The sequence below is a fragment of the Phaethon aethereus genome, assembly GCF_964289735.1.
Source record: "Phaethon aethereus genome assembly, chromosome: 6".
In the NCBI taxonomy this organism is placed as follows: domain Eukaryota; kingdom Metazoa; phylum Chordata; class Aves; order Phaethontiformes; family Phaethontidae; genus Phaethon; species Phaethon aethereus.
In genome coordinates this window covers 8,115,357-8,136,174 of record NC_138580.1, presented here as the reverse complement: position 1 = coordinate 8,136,174, position 20,818 = coordinate 8,115,357, and the positions used below count along the sequence as shown (strand labels likewise).

The 20,818-nt window shown below is 40.5% G+C and overlaps 1 protein-coding gene across 1 annotated transcript in view; it reads right to left on the bottom strand.

The window, feature by feature from the left end:
• TMEM163 (transmembrane protein 163) overlaps positions 1 to 20,818 on the bottom strand; it is a gene marked incomplete at both ends in the record, with an annotated part of 104,009 nt that overhangs the window by 26,254 nt on the left and 56,937 nt on the right. The window contains 2 exons of the mRNA XM_082001612.1: positions 14,808 to 14,899; positions 16,085 to 16,128. Of these exons, the coding sequence (XP_081857738.1) occupies positions 14,808 to 14,899; positions 16,085 to 16,128 (136 nt within the window). The remainder of the gene's footprint in view (positions 1 to 14,807; positions 14,900 to 16,084; positions 16,129 to 20,818) is intronic.

The window sequence follows — 20,818 nt, the reverse complement described above, 5'->3', positions numbered from 1 at the left end:
GGCAAATAGAATACAGTAACACAGTACCCACAAGTGTTTGTAATGAAGCTCTTGGTAATTATTCCTCTCAGTCAATTTGCTCTCATATGCAGCAAAGGTGGTGCAACAGAATTAAGGATTCAGAAAAAATTAGTGATGCATATGAATACAATCTGCAATAATTGTGTTAACTTTCTCTTAGCAGCTCACAGAGAAAGTTGTTTTGGGGCAGTGGAGAGAGAAAGGGGTCTCATGTACTTGGTAGGAGGTCTGTTACATCCTGCAACCTTACAACCTGATGATGTTTACCATCTACTTCAAGTTCATTAAAATAGCCCTGAAATGTGATGGCACCATGTGGAATACAAGAAGATTGTCAGTAGCAGTCTAATCACTTCCCAGTTTAGTTAACATACGATACAACTAAAATGCAGTATTAATAACCTAACCTTCTTGTCAAATACTGCGCTATTCTCTCACCTTTTTTATTCATCGTTGTATCTCAGGTTACTTGATTTTTTTTTTTTTTTTATTACATGCGTTATCTGGTTTTTTATTACTTTTACCAGTATAAAGAACCTCACAGAACCACAGAACAGACCAGGTTGGAAGGGACCTCAAAAAAATCATCTGGTCCAACCTTTCATGGGAAAGGGAGCCTAGATGAGATTATCAAGTACCCTTTCCAATCACATCTTGACAACCTCCCACGATGAGGACTCCACCATGTCCCTGGGGAGGTTGTTCCCGTGACTGATTGTTCTTACTGAAAAAAATTTCTTTCTTAGATCAAGATTACTTACCTTCTTATTGAAAACATTGCTTACCTTATTAATGGAAAACATTTTAATAATTTCAGAGCTACAGAGATAAATGTGACAAAGAGAACTATGAGAAGAGTCATTATAAGCCACCAGAATTTGTATTAATATTCTTGAGGTAGAAACTATATTCTCACATTTGCAAAGCTGCCATCAAAACAAGCTTTAGTTCCTCATCCAATTCTCTGGCAGCTATGATACTATAAATAATTCTGTTACCTTCCAAGAGCCAGTTTACTCTGGTTTATTTTAATTCTGTATTGTCTTGATTGTTAAGTATCTTACCATGACATATTTTTCTAAGAGAAATGAGCCTTCCACCATGGGAGTAGTGGAACACTTTGCCCAGAGAGGTTTTGGAGTCTCCATCCTTGGAAGTTTTCAAGACCTGACTAAATAAAGTTCTGAGCAACCTATGCTGATCTCACAGCTGACTCTGCTTTGAGCAGGAGCCTGGCCTAGAGACCCCCTGAGGCCCTTCCAACCTAAATTATCTTACGATCCTATGAATTTTTATTCATGAAACCTTTACCTCTTCAGGCTCTGTCAAGATCTTTCAGCACTAATGGCTCCTAATAGCCCACAGAAAAGGAAACGCTAAAATCTCTACAGGCTGTTTTCACCGCTGGAGCGAAGAGGTAGTGTAAAAACTATTATTTTGCAAGGAACTGTAACTTAGCATTAAAATGAGCTGCAGGCCAATAAGAGCAATACGAGCTCTAAGCCCAGGAGTACTGTAAGCTTTTCCAGCAAGCTTTTCCAGCAAAGCTGAGCAAATCAGTTTTATGATGGATACAGTATTTAATCTCTGAATAAAGCCACTAATGAAACCTCTGGAGTTTAAGTTAAGGAAAAAAAAAAACTTATAAAAGTAATTAATTTAATAAAAACTATAAATGTGCTAATTCCTGCTTCCTTATGATTTGAAAGGATTTTAGTATTAGTGGGTGACAGAGTGAGTATCACCTATGAAATCATTCAGGGGTAGTCGTACAGCACAACACGCAAGGCAATTGCCCAAAAGGTTTTTCCGATGTCAAAAGTTAGGAAAATATTTTTGAGCATACAGTATTCATTCACTTTTCTAATTCTCTCTCTCTAGATACATTTTTCTCAATTGTCTTCCATGTCTAGCCACATGACAGGAACCCTTTTGTACCTCTTCGCTTTGCTAGTGCTCTTGTTTTCATTCTTCCCATAGCCAAAGACAAATTACATTCTGTGAATGCTCCTTCATTAGTAACTTGGAGCTTGCAATAATCTGCACCATATTTCTTCTAGATGAAAAGCAATCATCCTGTTTAAACAAAGCCAGGCCTACTTTCATTTAATATTTCACAGAATCATTAAGGTTGAAAAAGACCTTTAAGATCATCAAGTTCAACATAGTCTGATTACAGTAGCCAAGTATAAAGTTCCAGCCACAGCCAGCCCAAGATTTCCCAGGCGCAGGCAAAACTGAATGCTGATACACAAAGGGTAAGAACACGGGAAGAAAAAGCTTGATTTTTGGTCATCAACAAATGACTTTCTGGTGGCAAACCAGTGGGTTCTGGATGACGGGGATGAAGTGGAGCAGGGTAAAGAAAATGGAAAAGGACTCAGAACTAAGTCAGTGGACAAAGAATATGGAAATGGAAGAAGTCAGAGGATGTTTCAGAGAGAAGGGGCTGGAAGTGTTTGCTCTGGTTTGCAGTCATTTGAGGTGCCAAGGGACGGCTGGGGATGTTGCAGATGTGGGCCTCTTCGCTTTCTTCTCCCTTGATCTCAACTGTAATCCATGTCCTTCCAAGACCCACAGCTTTTCTTCTCCCCACAGCTACCTTCTCCTCCACAGCAGCCTCTGTTTGCTATCTACACATCCTAACCGGCTGTCGCACAAGTGAGGAATAGGAGGACTTGAGCAAGGACCATTCCTGCCACCAAGAAAGAATATGTAAAGAAGCAGGGGAGAGGCCGAAGCAGCCATGCTAGGAACGTCTGCCTGCACAGCAACAGCCGCCCCTGCACGCACCCCAAAGACCGCAGGGGCAGGTGATGGCAAAGTCTCCATGGCTGGGTACCGCACCTCTATGGCGGGAAAGGGCCTGTTCAGTCTACTGCGCGCTGTGCCACCAGCGCAGCTCTGCTGCCCATTGTTTTAGAAAGAGGCATTAAAATTACAAGGCAGCTGTTCATTAACATCACCCGTCCCGTAACATTGCTGAGGTAAGTCTAGCCACATTTTTCATTAGGGTGACATCCAGAACTGTGAGGACCGTAAAATCTGCCTCTTAAACCCATTGAAGGGCTTACTCTAAAAAGAGCAATTACTAGCCACTGCGGCATATTACTGTAATACACAGACAAAAGATGCAATATCAGCCTCAGCATTGAGCTTCCTGCTTCTCCGTCACGCTCTACTGCTGATCTTAAGCTTCTTTGTGTCCAATTAGACGGTTATATTGCTCACTTATGTTCGCGGCGCGGCTTATCTGCTATCAGGTTTCGTTAGAGAGGAGGGCTTGGACACTGAACCGTACAGAATCCCAGCTGTTCAGAGTATTTACACCTGCCTCTTGCTGAGGGAAGAGGGAATAGAGTCACTTTAAGATGCAATTTAGAAGGAATGAAGTGGGCTCACTGTTCATCAGACATGTTCCATAATCCACCTCCAACTGCCAGAATTCAGATCAGCACTGTTACAGCTATTCCTTTCTCTCACCATAGTGATAATTCAAGTAATTGTCCAAATTATCACTGAAAGCCGATTTTGCCATTATTATATTAAAAAAAAATACACTGTGTTATCACATGGTCTAAACCTCTTCTTAAAGAAGATGCAGGGGAAATGCTGTTTATATCCGAGGCTCAGATTAGCTATGCTAAGGATCCATTTCATGTTGAAAACGTTACAGGTCTTCTAAAACTTTTACTGTCCTCAAGAGATGTTCAACTAGTTGCTGCAAAACAGGGTATTTAAAATCATGCAGCTGAACTGGGGCAACAGTTCCATAAATAATTTGATTCTCCAGGTATTAAATATCTGCCAATAAAAGCTAACAGACATTTCTACAACTCAGGGATTTTAAAAACTCTTAGGACCTGTTTTCTAGTTCACAGAATCAATAAGGTTGGAAAAGACCTTCAAGATCATCAAGTCCAACCATTAATCCAGCGCCACCATGTCACCTAAACCATGTCCTGAAGCGCCACATCCACTTGTTTTTTGAACACTTCCAGAGATGGCGACTCCACCACCTCCCTGGGCAGCCTGTTCCAATGCTTGACCACCCTCTCAGTGAAGAAATTTTTCCTAATATCCAATCTAAACCTCCCCTGGTGCAACTTGAGGCCATTTCCTCTTGTCCTATCACTAGTTACTTGGGAGAAGAGGCCAACACCCTCGTCGCCACAACCCCCTTTCAGGTAGTTGTAGAGAGCGATAAGGTCTCCCCTCAGCCTCCTCTTCTCTAGACTGAACAACCCCAGTTCCCTCAGCCGCTCCTTGTGCTCCAGACCCCTCACCAGCTTTGTTGCCCTTCTCTGGACACGCTCCAGCACCTCAACATGCTTCTTGTAATGAGGGGCCCAACACTGAACACAGGATTCAAGGTGCGGCCTCACCAGTGCCGAGTACAGGGGCACTATCACTTCCCTACTCCTGCTGGCCACACTATTTCTGATACAGGCCAGGACGCTGTTGGCCTTCTTGGCCACCTGGGCACACTGCCGGCTCATATTCAGCCGGCTGTCAACCAGCACCCCCAGGTCCCTTTCTGCCGGGCTGCTCTCCAGCCACTCCTCCCCAAGCCTGTAGCATTGCACTTGGCCTTATTAAACCTCATACAGTTGGCCTCTGCCCATCGATCCAGCCTGTCCAGATCCCTCTGCAGAGCCCTCCTACCCTCCAGCAGATCAACACTCCCACTCAGCTTGGTGTCATCTGCAAACTTACTGAGGGAGCACTCGATTCCCTCATCCAGATCATCTCTAAAGATATTGAACAAGACCGGCCCCAGAACCGAACCCTGGGGAACACCGCTTGTGATCGGCCGCCAGTCGGATTTAACGCCGTTCACCACAACTCTCTGGGCTCGGCCATCCAGCCAGTTCCTCACCCAGTGAAGAGTAAACCCGTCCAAGCCACGAGCCGCCAGTTTCTCCAAGAGAATGCTGTGGGAGACGCTGTCAAAGGCTTTACTAAAGTCCAGGTAGACAACGTCCACAGCCTTTCCCTCATCCACTAGGTAGGTCACCTGGTCATAGGAGGAGATCATGTTGGTCAAGCAGGATCTGCCTTTCATGAACCCATGCTAGCTGGGCCTGATCCCTTGGTTGTCCTGCAGATGCCCTGTGAGCACTCTCAAGATCAACCGCTCCATGATCTTCCCCGGTACGGAGGTGAGGCTGACAGGCCTGTAGTTCCCAGGATCCTCCTTCCAGCCTTTCTTGCAGATGGGCATCACATTGGCAAGCCTCCAGTCTTCTGGGACCTCCCCTGTTAACCAGGACTGCTGATAACTGATGGGAGAGTGGCTTGGCAAGCTCCTCCGCTAGCTCCCAAAGTACTCTTGTGTGGATCCCATCAGGCCCCATAGACTTCTGGGTGTCCAGGTGGTTTAACATGTCCTTGACTGCTTCCTCCTGGATTATGGGTGGGTTATTGTGCTCTCCATCCCCATCTTCCAGCTCAGGGAGCTGAATACCCTGCGGATACCTGGACTGGCTATTAAAGACTGAGGCAAAGAAGGCATTAAGTACCTCAGCCTTGTCCTAGTTGCTGGTCTGCACAGACTGTACAGTTGCACTTACAGTACACCTACCTTATAACTACCCTCCTGGCTTGTGAAGAGCTGATCACTGCTCCTTACCTGGTAGCAGGTGATCAGAGAGTCTGTCATTGTCCTGAAGCTGGAAACTAAAGCCTTTTAAGAATTTCTATAATACTCATTTTTATGGTGATCATCAAATTCCAGTACAGAACACCACCGTATCCCTGACTTTATGTATGTCTACATCTCTATGTGTGATTACTAGACAATATACACAAATATTGCCTAATCGACTACCAGTGAAGGAAAGGCTTTCATAAATTAAATAGATTTTGGATCTAGCTCCAGTAAAATCATTGCCAAGTCTACAGATGCCACACTTCTAGAAACAGATTTTAGTATGTATAAATATATACATTTGCTATTTCATATTTAATATAAATTCTATGTGTGAGGATTTTGTGTGTGTGCGTGCATAAATGTATGCATACATGCATTTCTGCCTGGGTAAGAGCAAAGGTTATGATTGCTTCACTTTTGCCCGAATATGGGATAATGGATTTATGGATAAATGATGCAGTTAAATAAGTCAGCCTAATGAAGCACCTCTAAAACTTGTATCTAGCACTGTACCTGGATGTAGTATTTCAGCTAAATATTACAGAAGAAAAAATGGTTTAGAAATTTTTAGTGTGGTTAGAAAGAAACTATATTTTTCCTCCTATAAAGCAGATATCCAAGCATAGGAAAACACTTATTTTGCAAACTCTACACCGTGCTCCACTGGGCAGGAGAGGCATGCATGTGCCATGTGAGGACTAACTCATGGTAGCTGAGAACTAAACAAGAGCTGCAGAGGTAGGTTCTTGGATATTTGCAATTTGTAGGCTATCTCAATGCATTTGATATTTTTCCAGATCCCTTAGCTATTCCATTTACTCATCACAAAAGTTTTTCCTCCAGCCACAGAGGTTTGCCCTGAACTGTGGGTAGGTGTGGATTTTGCCATCTGTGCTTCAAGTCTCTTTCCTATGTATGGCATAGATAAAATTATCCACAGTTTTTTCAACGTGACTGATATGTTGGGTCTGAATTGAGAGGATTATTTTCATTCAACACTACCTAAATAGACAGTGCTCATTTACAGAATCACAGAATCATTAAGGTTGGAAAAGACCTTTAAGATCATCACATCCAACCATCAAGTTAGTCAGGCAAATCAACACAGTAGAGCCCATCTGCACACGAAAATTTAAATATAGTACTAATACTGAAAATTAGGATTTTTTTTAAATCTGTGAACTGAGCGAATATACCCTGCAGTATAGATCATAGATCAGTATTGTTTTCTTATTGTGAATCAGAGGAAAAGAAAGAAGAGCCGGACCTAACCAGGCAGTATGACAGCCATTTCCTTCCATGAAAGGTAATTTCTAATTCATTTCAGCTTTGGGTGCAAGAGTGGGGTACATCACAGTCCCCATATTGCATGCCTAAATGTAAAACACGTATGCACAATATAACTTCAGTAAGGCTCCCCATGACCAAGGCCTAGGGTAAATATACTCAAGTGGTGTCATCTGAACATAAGCAAGAAAGAAAAAGGGGTTCTGATCACTTTTGAAGGAGAGGCTCACTCTGTCTTAGGGTCCCACCTGTCATCACATTTTCTCAGTAAGAAAGAAGCCTTTACATGAACTCCCCATATTTGCCCAGCAGCCACACAGATGTGCCACTTTCTTTAGCGGACACAGGTCTGCAGGATGCAGCGCTGGTGATGGCTCTTTACAGAATCTGCACAGGGCGGTAATAAAGGGAAATTCCAATTATCACCCTCAAAGCAAAAATCACTGGCGGGATGAAAGCCTCTGGAGTGCTCTGGACTAGGCCATAAGCAACTGGACAAGAGACTATAGAGCAAAAATACATCTGCAATTCAAAAAGATAATGCAGTGCAAAGCAGTAAGGTATCATTTTTCATGAAGCCATACAGCATTTTTCCCTAGCAACTGAAGATAGATACCATGTACGTACCTGATTTCCCCCGTCTTTGAAAAATGAATTGCATCAGAAAGTAAAGAGCAAGAGAATAAGGTGTCAAAGGAGCATTTGTCCATAAGATACCCAAAATGTGAAAAAATAACTGACAGAGAGTATGCACCCAGGAGGCTATCAAGCAATCAAGGAAAGAGATTGGTACACTGGTAATTTTGGAGTCACTGGAGTCATAAAAAGACTGTTGATACTATTAATATGCTTCATAAAATGTTTTTACATATCGTAATTCCTACGTCATACTTTTACATAGCTGTAAGTTTCACTCCTAGTGCAAAAAGTCCCAGGAAATGGTCGGAATATCCTTGTCCCCTTCCTTCCTCTCTTCATTACGTATGGAATGATTATCCATCATTATGTGATGGATAAGCCATATGTATGGATATTCACATAGTGGATTCCTACAATATTTTGACAACTGAAAACCCCAGTGCACTACCAGGTTCTTCTTTCATCAGGCAGAAAAAAGGCACAACAACTTATAAGTTGAAGATAGATATATACATAGATATAGATATACACACACACAGACTTTAGAAATAAAATGTACATCTTTATCAGTGAGCATAATTAAATATAGGGGTAGGGTAGTGAAGGATGTACGAAATTTCTAGTTATTATATGCAGCATGCTCATTATGAGTCACATTTCTTATTTACTCCATCCCTGAGCAGCAGTCAACTATCTTTCTTAGAGATTGCTTTTAGCTCAAACTAAGTTAGAAATTCTTGGATTAAGCTCTTACAGTTGTGCTCTTCTGGATGTCAAAATAGATGAGAATACCAGGTCATTCTCCCCATAATTGAAGAATCCATTAAGAATCAAAGAACCCAAAGAATCAAATCCTCAGCGCAGGCATTTTCCACTTGGCCAATAGGATCAGCACTAGGGTTGTATCAAATCCAGCTGCCAGAGCTGAGGTACAATGTATGGAGATGAAAGCAAAGTTACTGACTCACAGAAAAGTTTTTGGACAATGTCTAACTGCAAAGCTGCAAGGACTGCAAGACCTTCCCAATTCTTGATGTATTACTTTTAAACCTAGCATAAGATCACAGAATTACAGAATCACTAGGTTGGAAAGGGCCTTCAAGATCATCAAGTCCAACCATTAATCCAGCGCCACCATGTCCCCTAAACCATGTCCCGAAGTGCCACATCCACACGTTTTTTTGAACACTTCCAGAGATGGCGACTCCACCACCTCCCTGGGCAGCCTGTTCCAATGCCTGACCACCCTCTCGGTGAAGAAATGTTTCCTAATATCCAATCTAAACCTCCCCTGGCGCAACTTGAGGCCATTTCCTCTTGTCCTATCACTAGTTACTTGGGAGAAGAGGCCAACACCTCCCCTGTTAACCAGGACTGCTGATAAATGAGAATAAATATACAAAATAAATACAGGAACAGAGAAGACTGAAGCCACCACCAGGTAAAGTGTTGTTTCACCCACAAAGAAAGAGCACTCCAGAATCATACACTGCCACACCAAGGATAGGAATTACTATTTTCTCCTGGCAAAAAGCTTTCTCAGCAGCAGGTGGAGGTATGACAGGTATCTGCAGTTGTCTGCCACAAGGTATTTCTTATTATTTTAATACTACTGCCAATGTTTTGGATGACAGCTTCACCAATATTAAGAAGAAAAAAGCGCCATATCTGCATCATTAGAAATTATTTGTGCATGACACAATTTAATTTTCTTATTACAGCAATAAAGGAAAGAATAGCTGGAGTCTGACATATGCCAAAAAAAAAAAAAAAAAAAACCCACAAACCACACACTACCACCAACAAACACCCAACAGTGAAAGAAGTGTGAGCTTTCTGCTCTTGGCATTATCCAGCATGCTTATTACGGATGAGGTTTCCTATTTACTCTGGCACTGGGTTAAGAAAGACTGGTTCTTGGGAAACACAGACTCTAACTTGGTACCATCAACAAAATAATATATAATAAACACCAGCTGCAACTGTCAAGAATCACTATGTTAAATATGCTGCACAGAGTTAGTTTTTGCAATACCGAACATACAAGCTCAAACAAAACCCATTAGCCAAAAGAAACCTAGAGGCAGTGGATCCTACGGGCATAAGCAGAGACACTGTCCTGCACTGCATTGTACAGAAATGCGAGATCATAGCTCTGTAAACGTAACATTAGGGATATTGCTTTATAGCCTAAGTAGCACGACTCCATTTGACCTGAGCAGGCTGCCAACTTACTCTATCAACTTAGCATGAGCAAAGTTGTGTTTTCCTAAGAAGACGGAATCAAACAAGAGATGTTTCCTTTGTTCCTAGTTTCGAGATTTTTCCAATCCACTACACATAAAAAGCGCCATCTTTTACAGCTTTTTCACAAGGCTGTGTGCCTGAAGTTTGTTATTCTGTTTTCTTGATCTTTCCTTTTTTAGTGATATTTCTCACTTTCTCCTTTTCACACACAGCTCCAGCACTCCAAGCCAAGTCCTTCATCCCTGAATTTAACAGATCAAAGAGCTGCCCTTCGGCTGTATTGCTAGCTACTAGCTCAACCTCTCACGAGACTTTTTCCAGGTCCCTAATGCTTCAGTCATCTATTAAGAAATAACTTCTGCTATTTACTGGGTTTATTTATGCACATGAAAAACCACTGTTACCACATCAATTTCAATAAATTTCTTCTTTCAACAGAACTTAGATTTGCTTCAGCAGCCCACGAAACCATTATGTTGCTAAAGATTTACTATAGGGCAGAATATCATGAATATTTGCACGCTGGTTATGGAAAGCAGGAAGGGGGACCATTCAGATTTCTTCGTGCATCTTTGAACGATCACTGAGCCATTCCATGTTCAAATCACAAAAGAGAATATTGGATTCAGACCTTTAACCTGGCAACCTGCTCTAATCATACCTGCTTTGAGCAGCAGGTTGGACTGATAACCTCTGGAGCTGCCTGCCAACCCCTGCCATTCTACAGCACAGCACTACACAAAACTCTTACCAGGAAGTAATAAGCTATACCCAGCCCAAAGTGCACAGGTAGTGGCTCTACTGTATTTTTAAAGTATCTACTTTACCATCTGCATTAGAGTATATTTCTTCCTCTTCTGAAGAAAAATAGGGAATTGCAAGACTTTTATTTTGGTTTTAAATTTTCATCTTTTGTAGATAATCCAAATTATTTCTCAAGTTATTTCAGCTTTGTTGATGATTTATTCAGCACGTCTAAGTTTCCTGCATATTAACTTGCAACCCAGCAGATCATGCCATGCAAATCAAGCACTCATGAACTACATTCTCTGACTCTTTCCAGAGATCACAGAATCATTAAGGTTGGAAAAGACCTTTAACATCATCAAGTCCAACCATCAACCCAACACCACCATGCCCACTAAAGCATGTCCTGAAGTGCCATATCCACATGTTTTTTGAATACTTCCAGGGATGGTGACTCCACAACCTCCCTAGGCAGCCTGGTCCAATGCTTGACCACTCTCCCAGTAAAGAAATGTTTCCTAATATCCAGTCTAAAACTCTCCTGGCCATTTCCTCTCGTTCTATCGCTAGTTACTTGGGAGAAGAGACCAGCATCCACCTCACCACAACCCCCTTTCAGGTAGTTTTAGAGAGGCATAAGGTCTCCCCTCAGCCTCCTCTTCTCCAGACTGAAGAGCCCCAGTTCCCTCAGCCACTTCTCAAGAGACTTGTTCTCCAGACCCCTCACCAGCTTTGTTGCCCTTCTTTGGACACTATGGATCTATAGCCCCTTCCAATTTTTGCATTTCCTCAAGACCTACAATTCCTTCAACCACTCTTCTAAAATATATGAGTATGTAGTAGCCTGTTTTGACCCTCTTTTATTTAGCTCCCAAAACAGAAAGATGGCGAAGTGTGAAACTATCCAAAAAGTACCAGTAACAAACACATCAAATACTCATCCCACTCCAACGCACTCTTTCATGTGCCAGCTAGGCAGAATCTAGCAGTTTCTCATATGGCCTACAATCTTACAGTGGTTTATGCCTGATCTTGTTGAATATTAATTATATTTTCAAAGCCACGTGGTATATTTAAAAATAAAGCATGAAAATTTCATCATAATTTAAGACATACCTTGAACATAATCAGATATATCCTTACGGTTACGAACAATTCTCACCAATAAGAGACTTGAAAAACCTGCCAGTTTTAGCTTCTCAGGCCATCAACAGCAAAGATTTTTCAAGGAGGGCAAATCATAAAGGTAAGTTAAAATATATTTTGCAGTTACTACATGTGAACCACCGTGAGAATCAACAAAGATGTACATTGTATAACTTCGGTCACATGTACACTGAAAAAGTACCTTCTAATTTTGCCCCAGAAAATGAGAAAAATCAAACAAACTAGTAAAAATGAAACCAAATAAACTGAGATAAACTCAGCAGGACAAAGTTTCATGATAAGTTCAGCACTACAATTCCCGTGAAGTCAAATGGAAATGCATCGGTTCAGCTTAGCAGAACTTGGCACAGCAAGCAGTTTTGTACTGTTCATTCTGAGTACCAGCCCATAAAATGCTGCATCTCTAACTTCCATACGGCTACATGATAAGTAAGATTACGCAGTTCTTTCACATCTTAGCATTTTATTTTAAGTATTTAATTAACATAATGAGTCAGGCTGTATTCTCTGTGTCTTTTTCTGGGGTTTTGTTTTTCAATCTATCTGTACATTCTCTCTCAACAATATCCAACAGTGAGTATTGCATCTAACATTGCCCTTCCATAAGAGGCTTCCCACTGATTTCAACATATTTTGGATCAATCTCTTGCTGTCAAGTTTATGAAACAGGAAGTTTTGTAAATTAACACAAATTTTAAAAAACATAATTAATTGGCAGTTCCACTTGGCTTTTGTCAAGGAGCTTTCAGGTATGCTAGGATACACAGGCAAATGTAATATTTAAATCAACAAAAGACAGACCTACAAATAAAGAATTACACTGAAGTCACTCTGGCTCACCTTGCATCGGCAAACTTGCACAGGCTCCTGCACTAAGGCAAAGGATGGCTAGGCACACAGAAACAGGAATAACGCACAGCATGACCTAAGCACCTACATGAATTGGCACCAAACAGTCCAGGAGTCTGAGAGCAGACTTCCCTGCTGACGCACTGGCACACAGAAAACAAGGACTGTGAAAGACCAGGTGTAGTTATAGGCACATATGATGCAAAGACTATTTACAAGGTAAGAAAGCAGCTAGGAGGAGTCGTGCAACATTTTCCCAGCGCAGAGGAAAAATAACTACATGCAGTCTTTGAAGCAAGAGATTGATTAAACACAGCAGGAAATTAGAAATATACCTCCCTCAAAAATCTGACCCAGTAAGAATTGCCTGAAGAGACATGGCCATCTCTTTGCTTGTCGGTACTACGATGACTCTCCTGTCTGTTAGGAATGGAGGGATAACCAGACTGCCTGTCCAGTGATTCATATTCCCAGCACATGGTAACATTCTTTCACTCAGTACTGATCTCATCATGTAACCTTAGCTGTCTTCAACTAGAGGGCATGGCAAGTAATTCATTGACTTAATTTAGGCTTATGTAAAGCAGGGGGTTTATATGAAAGCAAATTTAAAATGAGCATAAAAAGCAGGAAAATGTTTGCTACTCTGCTTGTTCACTTTGCTGGCTTAGCCATAGGGATATGTTGATTCTTCTTTTGTATTGGGATTTATTTTCTCTATAAAGTACTTTACAAGGTTCACTTGAAAAAGCTCAGCAGAAGGAGATTTAAAAAATATGTTAATTGAATGTTGACAGGAATCTCTGTGGACGCCCACAAAAGCAAGATACTCCGGAAATGTCTGTTAAGATCTCCAAATTTGTGCAGGAAAACTAATTTTAATCAGATATTTCTGCATTTATTTTTATGAATCAATGCCTCATCAATCTTCTATGGCCTTTTATTCCAAACTATTATGTATGGAGCCCTGCCAGAAAGGAACTCACAGTGCTGGCAAGCTGTTGCATGAGCCTGAGTTAATGCATGTAAAAATACTGCTTACTGTTTTCTCAATTTTTAGGAAAGGACTATGAAGATGTTATATTCCCCTCTGTGTGGTGCCTTTGTTTTTTTTTCCCCTCCACTTGATCTTACCAGTTATGTAAAAGCTTGGTTTCATCAGGCTTCCCCTCCTGTAGAAGGGACTTCATTAGACGCATTTCAGAACAAAAACTACTTTATCCCCGTTTATTGTAAAATTGTAGTCCATTCCAGGGAAGAGTTGAGCTACCTTCAAATAAGCCAGATGGAATATGGCTAGCAATGGCAGCACAGAACAAAACCAAAGCAGATAAATATGCTGCAATTCTCCACCTAGCTGCACCCAAATTTGAGTAGGAGGTTAAAGTTGTCTTTATGCACTAGCTGGAATAATCCCTGAGCCAATCTCCACCTGATCTTCTCAGCTACCACACGCATTGCCAATAGAAATGCTGCACAATGATGCAGAATAGAACTTCCACTGTGATCAATACCACACATTAAATATACTTATTTTGCAAGCATACACTTCTTTCCATAATGGAGACATGCAAGTATTGATATACTCTTACTTACCAAAACAGTGATAGCTCTGTATTAAAAAGGGTGTGTCCAACTTCCTCTTTGTACAGCAGTTGTAATAAACTGTCACACTACTGTCATACCACTAATACAGGCTCAATCTTCTATGTCCTGTAATCTCAACTTCTAACAGTATCACTAGCAGTTAAAGTGATTTACATTCAAAAAGGCGGGGTTCATATTCTAATCTTCTTAAGGGAAGCACAAATATAATACAAGCATCAATTTAAAAAACATACTCTAGTAAGAATAATGGAGTAAGATGCAAAAGAAAAGATTTACAAATCCACTACAGATTGCAAATACAGTTCATTTGATACAGATGCTGCAAGGAAAAAAAGAAGAAAAAAAAAAAATCGCAAAGTCCTAACAATTACAATCTTGGCTACAAAGAAAATGAAAATCACAATCACAGGGAGATTTGCTAAGGAGAGGCTACATGTTTGGGACCAAACAGTAAGTTGGCAGAAGGAAAGAATACTTGCTGACATGACAAAATGTTTTTTGTCAAAGCTCTGGAATCTGTAGCATCACAGCTTGACAGCAAAAGCTCTGCAGGCCTCTACCAAAGCCAAAAGTAATTAAGTGTACTTACATGTACTCCCTGTGTGCAGAATGCACAGCAGCTGCGTTGCTGTAACGCCACAAAACTATCGCTGATGACAAAACATCCAGGGTAGCATCAAACTGAAATAGAGACACAGAGTCAATTGTTTTGTGGGCCATTAAATGTGCCCTGTACTAACAGCAACGCATTTACTATCCTGCTACACAGGCACAAAGCAGCTTCAAAGAAATCATTTTCATGAAAGCAGGATTTACATTTATTAAATTGATCTTCACATTTTTGCCATGCATTATTGCACAATTATACAATTCAGAGCTAAGTCAATCAAAGGATTTAAACTTCATTTGTAACCCATCACCTATAAAGAAGTTTAAAAAAACAAAACAAAACCTGACATACAATCAGCCACTGTGGCACCACAAGAGTTAAAATACTGAAATTATTCCTATGCAAAGACGCAAAAAAAAAAGAAGGCATTTCAAAGGCTCTTTAAAGAAAAAAAAAAAAAACTTTTAAATGCCTGTCAAGTATTCCTTTTCCCTGCAAATTCACTAATTTTCTGCCATAGAAGGTTTTGTTTCAAAGCAAGGAAATATTAACTTCTTTTCAAAATCCCATTGTATCCAGATTTCATATTATTCTGTATCATCAGCAAATTTGCATGTTTGTACTACCAGTAAATTAAGACATGATGTCAGGTAACACCGAAAACCAGGCTTACACAGTTAAGAGAACTTCCATCCTGAAGTCAAACTCTCTACAGAGTCAATCTAACCTTCAAATTTGAAAGCAAAAACCAATTTTGCAATTAGTAATTTTGCTTGTCATTAGGGATTTTTTGCTCTACCATTAGTTGGGAAAGTCACAGCAACTACTAGAGAGGAAAGCTGCTATCCCAAAGTCAGCTCCAAAGTCAACAGGAGTTTTACCAAAGACTTCAATAGGAAAAGGGTCACGCAAAGTTCAGAAGGGAACTTCAGAATTTGTCTCAAGTTCAACAACGGAACTGATTAAGCTGAGAGAGACTGTAGAAGAAAACGATATCTGGTGGATAATATCTGTCAATTATGAGGTATAAATATTGATATTAACACCAGTATAAGCCAATAGTCAGAACTGAAAGTATAATGAAAGTATCTTTACTATCCTTTCCAAGGTATTATTTCAACAACACTTTTTCAAATAAGTCATTGAAATGCACACCTTGCCCTGAACTTACAATACGAAAAATTACAGTTTTTCATGTTCAGAAAAAGCCCATGAAAAAAAATGGTAGAGAATATTTAAATTTTGTCTCTACTTACAGCAAATCCAAATGATGAGGCACTGTATCTCATTACGGAGACAGCTAAAGGAAAGAAAATATTATTTAGAAACACTTTAAATCTTTTTTGTATCTTTTTTTCTTCTCTTGTCTGAGAGCTACAAAACTAGTTTCAACACATGGCCTTCATTTCACCCAGTTCCCACTAGAATGACCTGACACTAAAAAGGTCTACAGGAAAGGGCTTGTGCTGCAGGAAATGGTTAGATCGCTCGAGAGGTGCTTTTCTTTCTTCCAAAACTGTAATGGGGCAGACCTTAGCGTTGCATTCAGAAGCAGTCTGTTCATAAAACATGCTGCATTTGAGATGCAGTTCGGAGAAAAAAATATGTTGAAACCACAATTTCAAACTCTCAGAAAACTTTGCATGTCTCAAACTGCTCCTTGCTCCAGCTAGGCACAAAAGGCCACCTGAACTGGCCAACAGAAAACTCTGCAGGCCCATCCAGACTTCCTGACTGCCATCTTTTTGCCAAAAAGCCTATGGGTAATTCACACAGCCCCAAGAAATGCTTCAAATTCCATCAGATCAGTAATTTCCAATGGAAGAAGCATTAGCAGGAAAAATTTTTACCAGCTCTGATTTTGACTGCATACTGCCCCTAAAAATAAACTGAGACTTTTAAAATAGGCTAAGATCTAGGAAAAAACCTTTCATTTTTATAATTTTACTCCATGCATCCTAATTCTATCAGCTTACAGTTCCCAATTCTAGGAAGTACTGTGCAAGGAAAAATACTTTTCAATACCCCAGAGGAATACCAGGGAAGAAGCAGGCAGAAAATGCCATCAGAAGAGGCCATCACTGGGAGCTGGGACTTCATAAAACTGCAACTCGGACGAGCTAACAGCAACACTATGGCTATGTCAAGCTCTCGAGCATTGAGCAGCTCTAGCCTTCTTGCTGTGTTTTGTAGACTGTTGAATAAGAACAGGACTAACTGAACCTATGCTCCCCAAATAAAACACACAGCCCTCTAGTTCCAATACTGAGAGTGCTCGGAATAAAGCCTAAAAGAATTAATATTACTACTCTTTTATGAAAAAATAGCAGCTATCTTACTAAGAAAAATACACTTTTGTAAAAATAAAAATACTTGAACTAAAAAAACCCAGACTGATCAAAGACTTTGTCAATCTTGGGCTGAAAATGTAATATCTAATTTTCAGTATTCCAGTATTTATTAGAACAGCTTGGCAGAACTGAGCCGCTATGGTTTGACTGTTCTTTTCAGTAACAGCAAGCTGCAGTTCTGTGACACTTATCTGCATAAACAGAAGTTAAAGTCTTGGGAAAAAATAACCCTTTTCTTAATGATCTAAGACCTAGCTGTGGCCACGAGCATGCCCAGATATCACAAACATTTGGTCTTTATGATTACAGTTGCCCAAAACACAAAGAAAAGTCGTCAAGTTCACTTCCAGATTCCCACTGTCTCAAAATTGAAAAGAACTGAAACAGCATGGATTTACATCTCCCTCTCATTGTTAAATCACGATTTCCCACACTTCATCTCCTAGGTGAGAAAAAAAAAAGGCTGTATTTCTTGGTCAAACTTGCCAGGAAAGAGCTACACTTGACAAGCTGACACTAGCTTGCAGTGAAACAGCTGCAAATTTGAACACTTCACTGCATAATAACATATTGCCTATCAAATTTTCATTCTATGCCTCCTTAGAGGCATACTATTTCAAAAACTGCAGAAGTTGCATAAAAAAAAGAAAAATATGGGCATTCACAGGTACACACAAGCTTGCAATGCTCCTGTCGCCCCAGCATTCCTGCTTTTATAGGATGCAGTTCAAAGCCACACTTTTTACCCCTACTTTGTTTTCTAGGCTACCTCTGTAGTGGAATCAGCACCTCAGTTTTTACTAAATTGACAGCTTTTTACCCACTCCAATGCAGACAAATTAACTCTATGGTTCCCTTAAAAATGAATATATAATTTCTACAGATGCATACAGATAGCCACACCTTAAGAATGCTTTAGGGGATATAGTTGGTGTATTTAAAGCCTAAGGTCTTCAGCATGCGAACTGTCTTTATTGTTATGTGTTCTATCACAGCGAACATCCACGGCACTAAGACACAATCTGTTTGGCCTCAGCTATCTAAAACTAATTAAAAACAAGTATTAACTGACAGTGTCACAAGTCTGCTTAAACCTTTTTGCTAGCTAGTGAATATGACTGGTAACCTACAATTCTAACTTGTAGTGGTAAAAGGCCATAATAAAAGTAGTAATGACCACATAAGCACTGGAAATAGATATTTTTATATTATTTTTTTGCATACTGGTTTTCTAATGGGAATAACAACCCATTTGTCTTTCAAAGTCAAATAACAATGTTAAAGCACTTTTAGCCCTGACGTAAGCACATTAATACTTCTAGTTGACAAGTACATTCATAAAGCTCGTCAGTAAATCACCCTAGCTTAAATGCAGTGTTTGTCCAGGAGTCTAGGCTCTACAGCAGAGAAAGCAACCGTAATACTGGCATACAGGGTATCAATCAATACAGGTTGCCACAGACTGACCACAGCTTCTAAAGACAACGACTGGCTCCCATTCTAGGCACTGAAAGAATTTTTAGAGAATTAATTCCCAGCATCCAAGCACTTGAGAACCCTGGACAACGCAATAACTGGTGGTCTTCATGCCTCCGGTATCACTGCCACGCTCCAGGAGTAATATATGGCACTGCAGGAACGAATCATGGAGCTTCTGCTGAACCCTCACCTTCCACCTTCTCGATCCACATTTTCCGTTTTTCCCAGATGAGCCTCTGATGTAAAAAAAACCCCACGGATTCTTAATCTCTACACTGAATCAGTACAATGGTGGGAAACAAGCAATGCGGAAAGAACAGAGCAGATAGGCTTAAAATCCTGTGGAGCCACTGTATACATTTAGCAGCTACACTGCCATAATCATGGGAGCCTGCTTTTAGCTATTTTATTGGCTAAATTGGACAGCATTTTATTACCTCTACAATAAAGCAGATAATCCTAATGCATTTTCCTGACATTTGTAAACGGAACTTGCAAGCACTCAGAAACTAAAAATAGAGCCAGCACAGTAAGCCACAAATCTACCATTGCCCCCACCTGCACAGCGACATCAATTTGTGAAGTCTGCCAACCAACGGGTCAGATTTTGCAGTAAGTCCTTCACCCCCTACAAAGCGATTCCAAATAAAGAAGAAATACCCCATTTCCCACACATTCTACCCTCAACAAAATAAGGGTTTTATTCATTCCATGTGCCTCAGGAAAGTCGTATGACTAGAGCCCTAACGCTAGAAAATCATTCCAATTTAACTCTTCAGCCATCTAGTCTCCAACCAGCCTTTGCCAGGTTTAACCCATCTAAAATGTGTTCTTGGAGAGCTGGGACCCTGCAGTGACCCTGGGCCTCTCACTTCTTTCTCTGCATTGGAGGAACACCGTGGTACCTTTTTGCACAAACATACGAGGCAAGAAATAGGAATTAACTCTGCCTTCAGTTCTCCCAAACAGAAATCTTTGGGATGAGTCTGGCTACAAATGAGATACATATACAAACAGGTGCTCCATCTGTCATTAAATCTCCTCTCACTTACTGAGGGAAAACTATTTTTAGGAAGCTCTTCTTGATGGGACAATCACTCCATCACGTTCGCTTTGAAATTAGCCTTTTTGAAAGACACACCTGGACGTCAGCACTTAAGATGTCATGGCTTCAAAGCACATGATCTGCACTTAGCAGAAACCAGACAGGCAATTTTAACATTATTGGAAGTGTTGGGTTTATTTCTACGTATATTACCGTACGTATCTTGTGGGTTGTACAGCGTCACAAGCAATAGGAAGTGGAAGTTGTACTGAATCAGAATTGAAACTGAAATAGTCTGTTTTCATTGCCCAGTGCTGGTAAAACAGCGAAAACTATCATTGCAATAAATATTTTGAAATAAATCCATTCCAAGCACAGAAAATCAAACGAGTAATACCTTTTAAAAATCCACCAAAAAAATCCCTCACAGCAATTGAAGACAAAGAACAGATATGACTCTGATACCATTAATACTTGCAATGATCTGTACTGACAGGACCAACAGGTACACATACATTTCCCCAGGCACCTTCGCCCCACACAGAAATTTCTGTAGAGCAAAATCTAAGGATTTTTATGCACATACCTAAAATTTCTGCAATCAACACAGTAGCTACAAATGGCTGCTAAACATCCAAGATCTCAGAAACTAATATGCCAGAAATCTCATCTACATAGGCAGATCCAGTGCTGTCCACCTATGTCATGTTCCTACACCCATATTTCTGTCCCAATGAAACTGGCAAAACTGTACCAACCCTCTCTATACAAAATCTTCAGCTCATTTTCCCAGTTTATAATTGCATCAACATGGCAAAGACCCTCATTTCTGGGCAATACCATTACAACGTTATGTATGTATCCACCAAGTGGAAGCATAAGTTTAATGTACATTAAACCTGGATCATAGTGACTCTGTGCAGAATGAACTGCAGAGTATTAGGAGACTCCTGTCCTTGGGGAAAGACTCAGCTGTGGGATGTACAGTGTGGCTTGCTGAACGGGGCTCTACAGGAGCCAGACATGTCCTCAGCTCTGCCACTCCCTGGGGTATGACTCTTAAGCTATGATACTACTCTTCTCTAGCTTTTCATCTTTCCAATTTCTGATTTTTT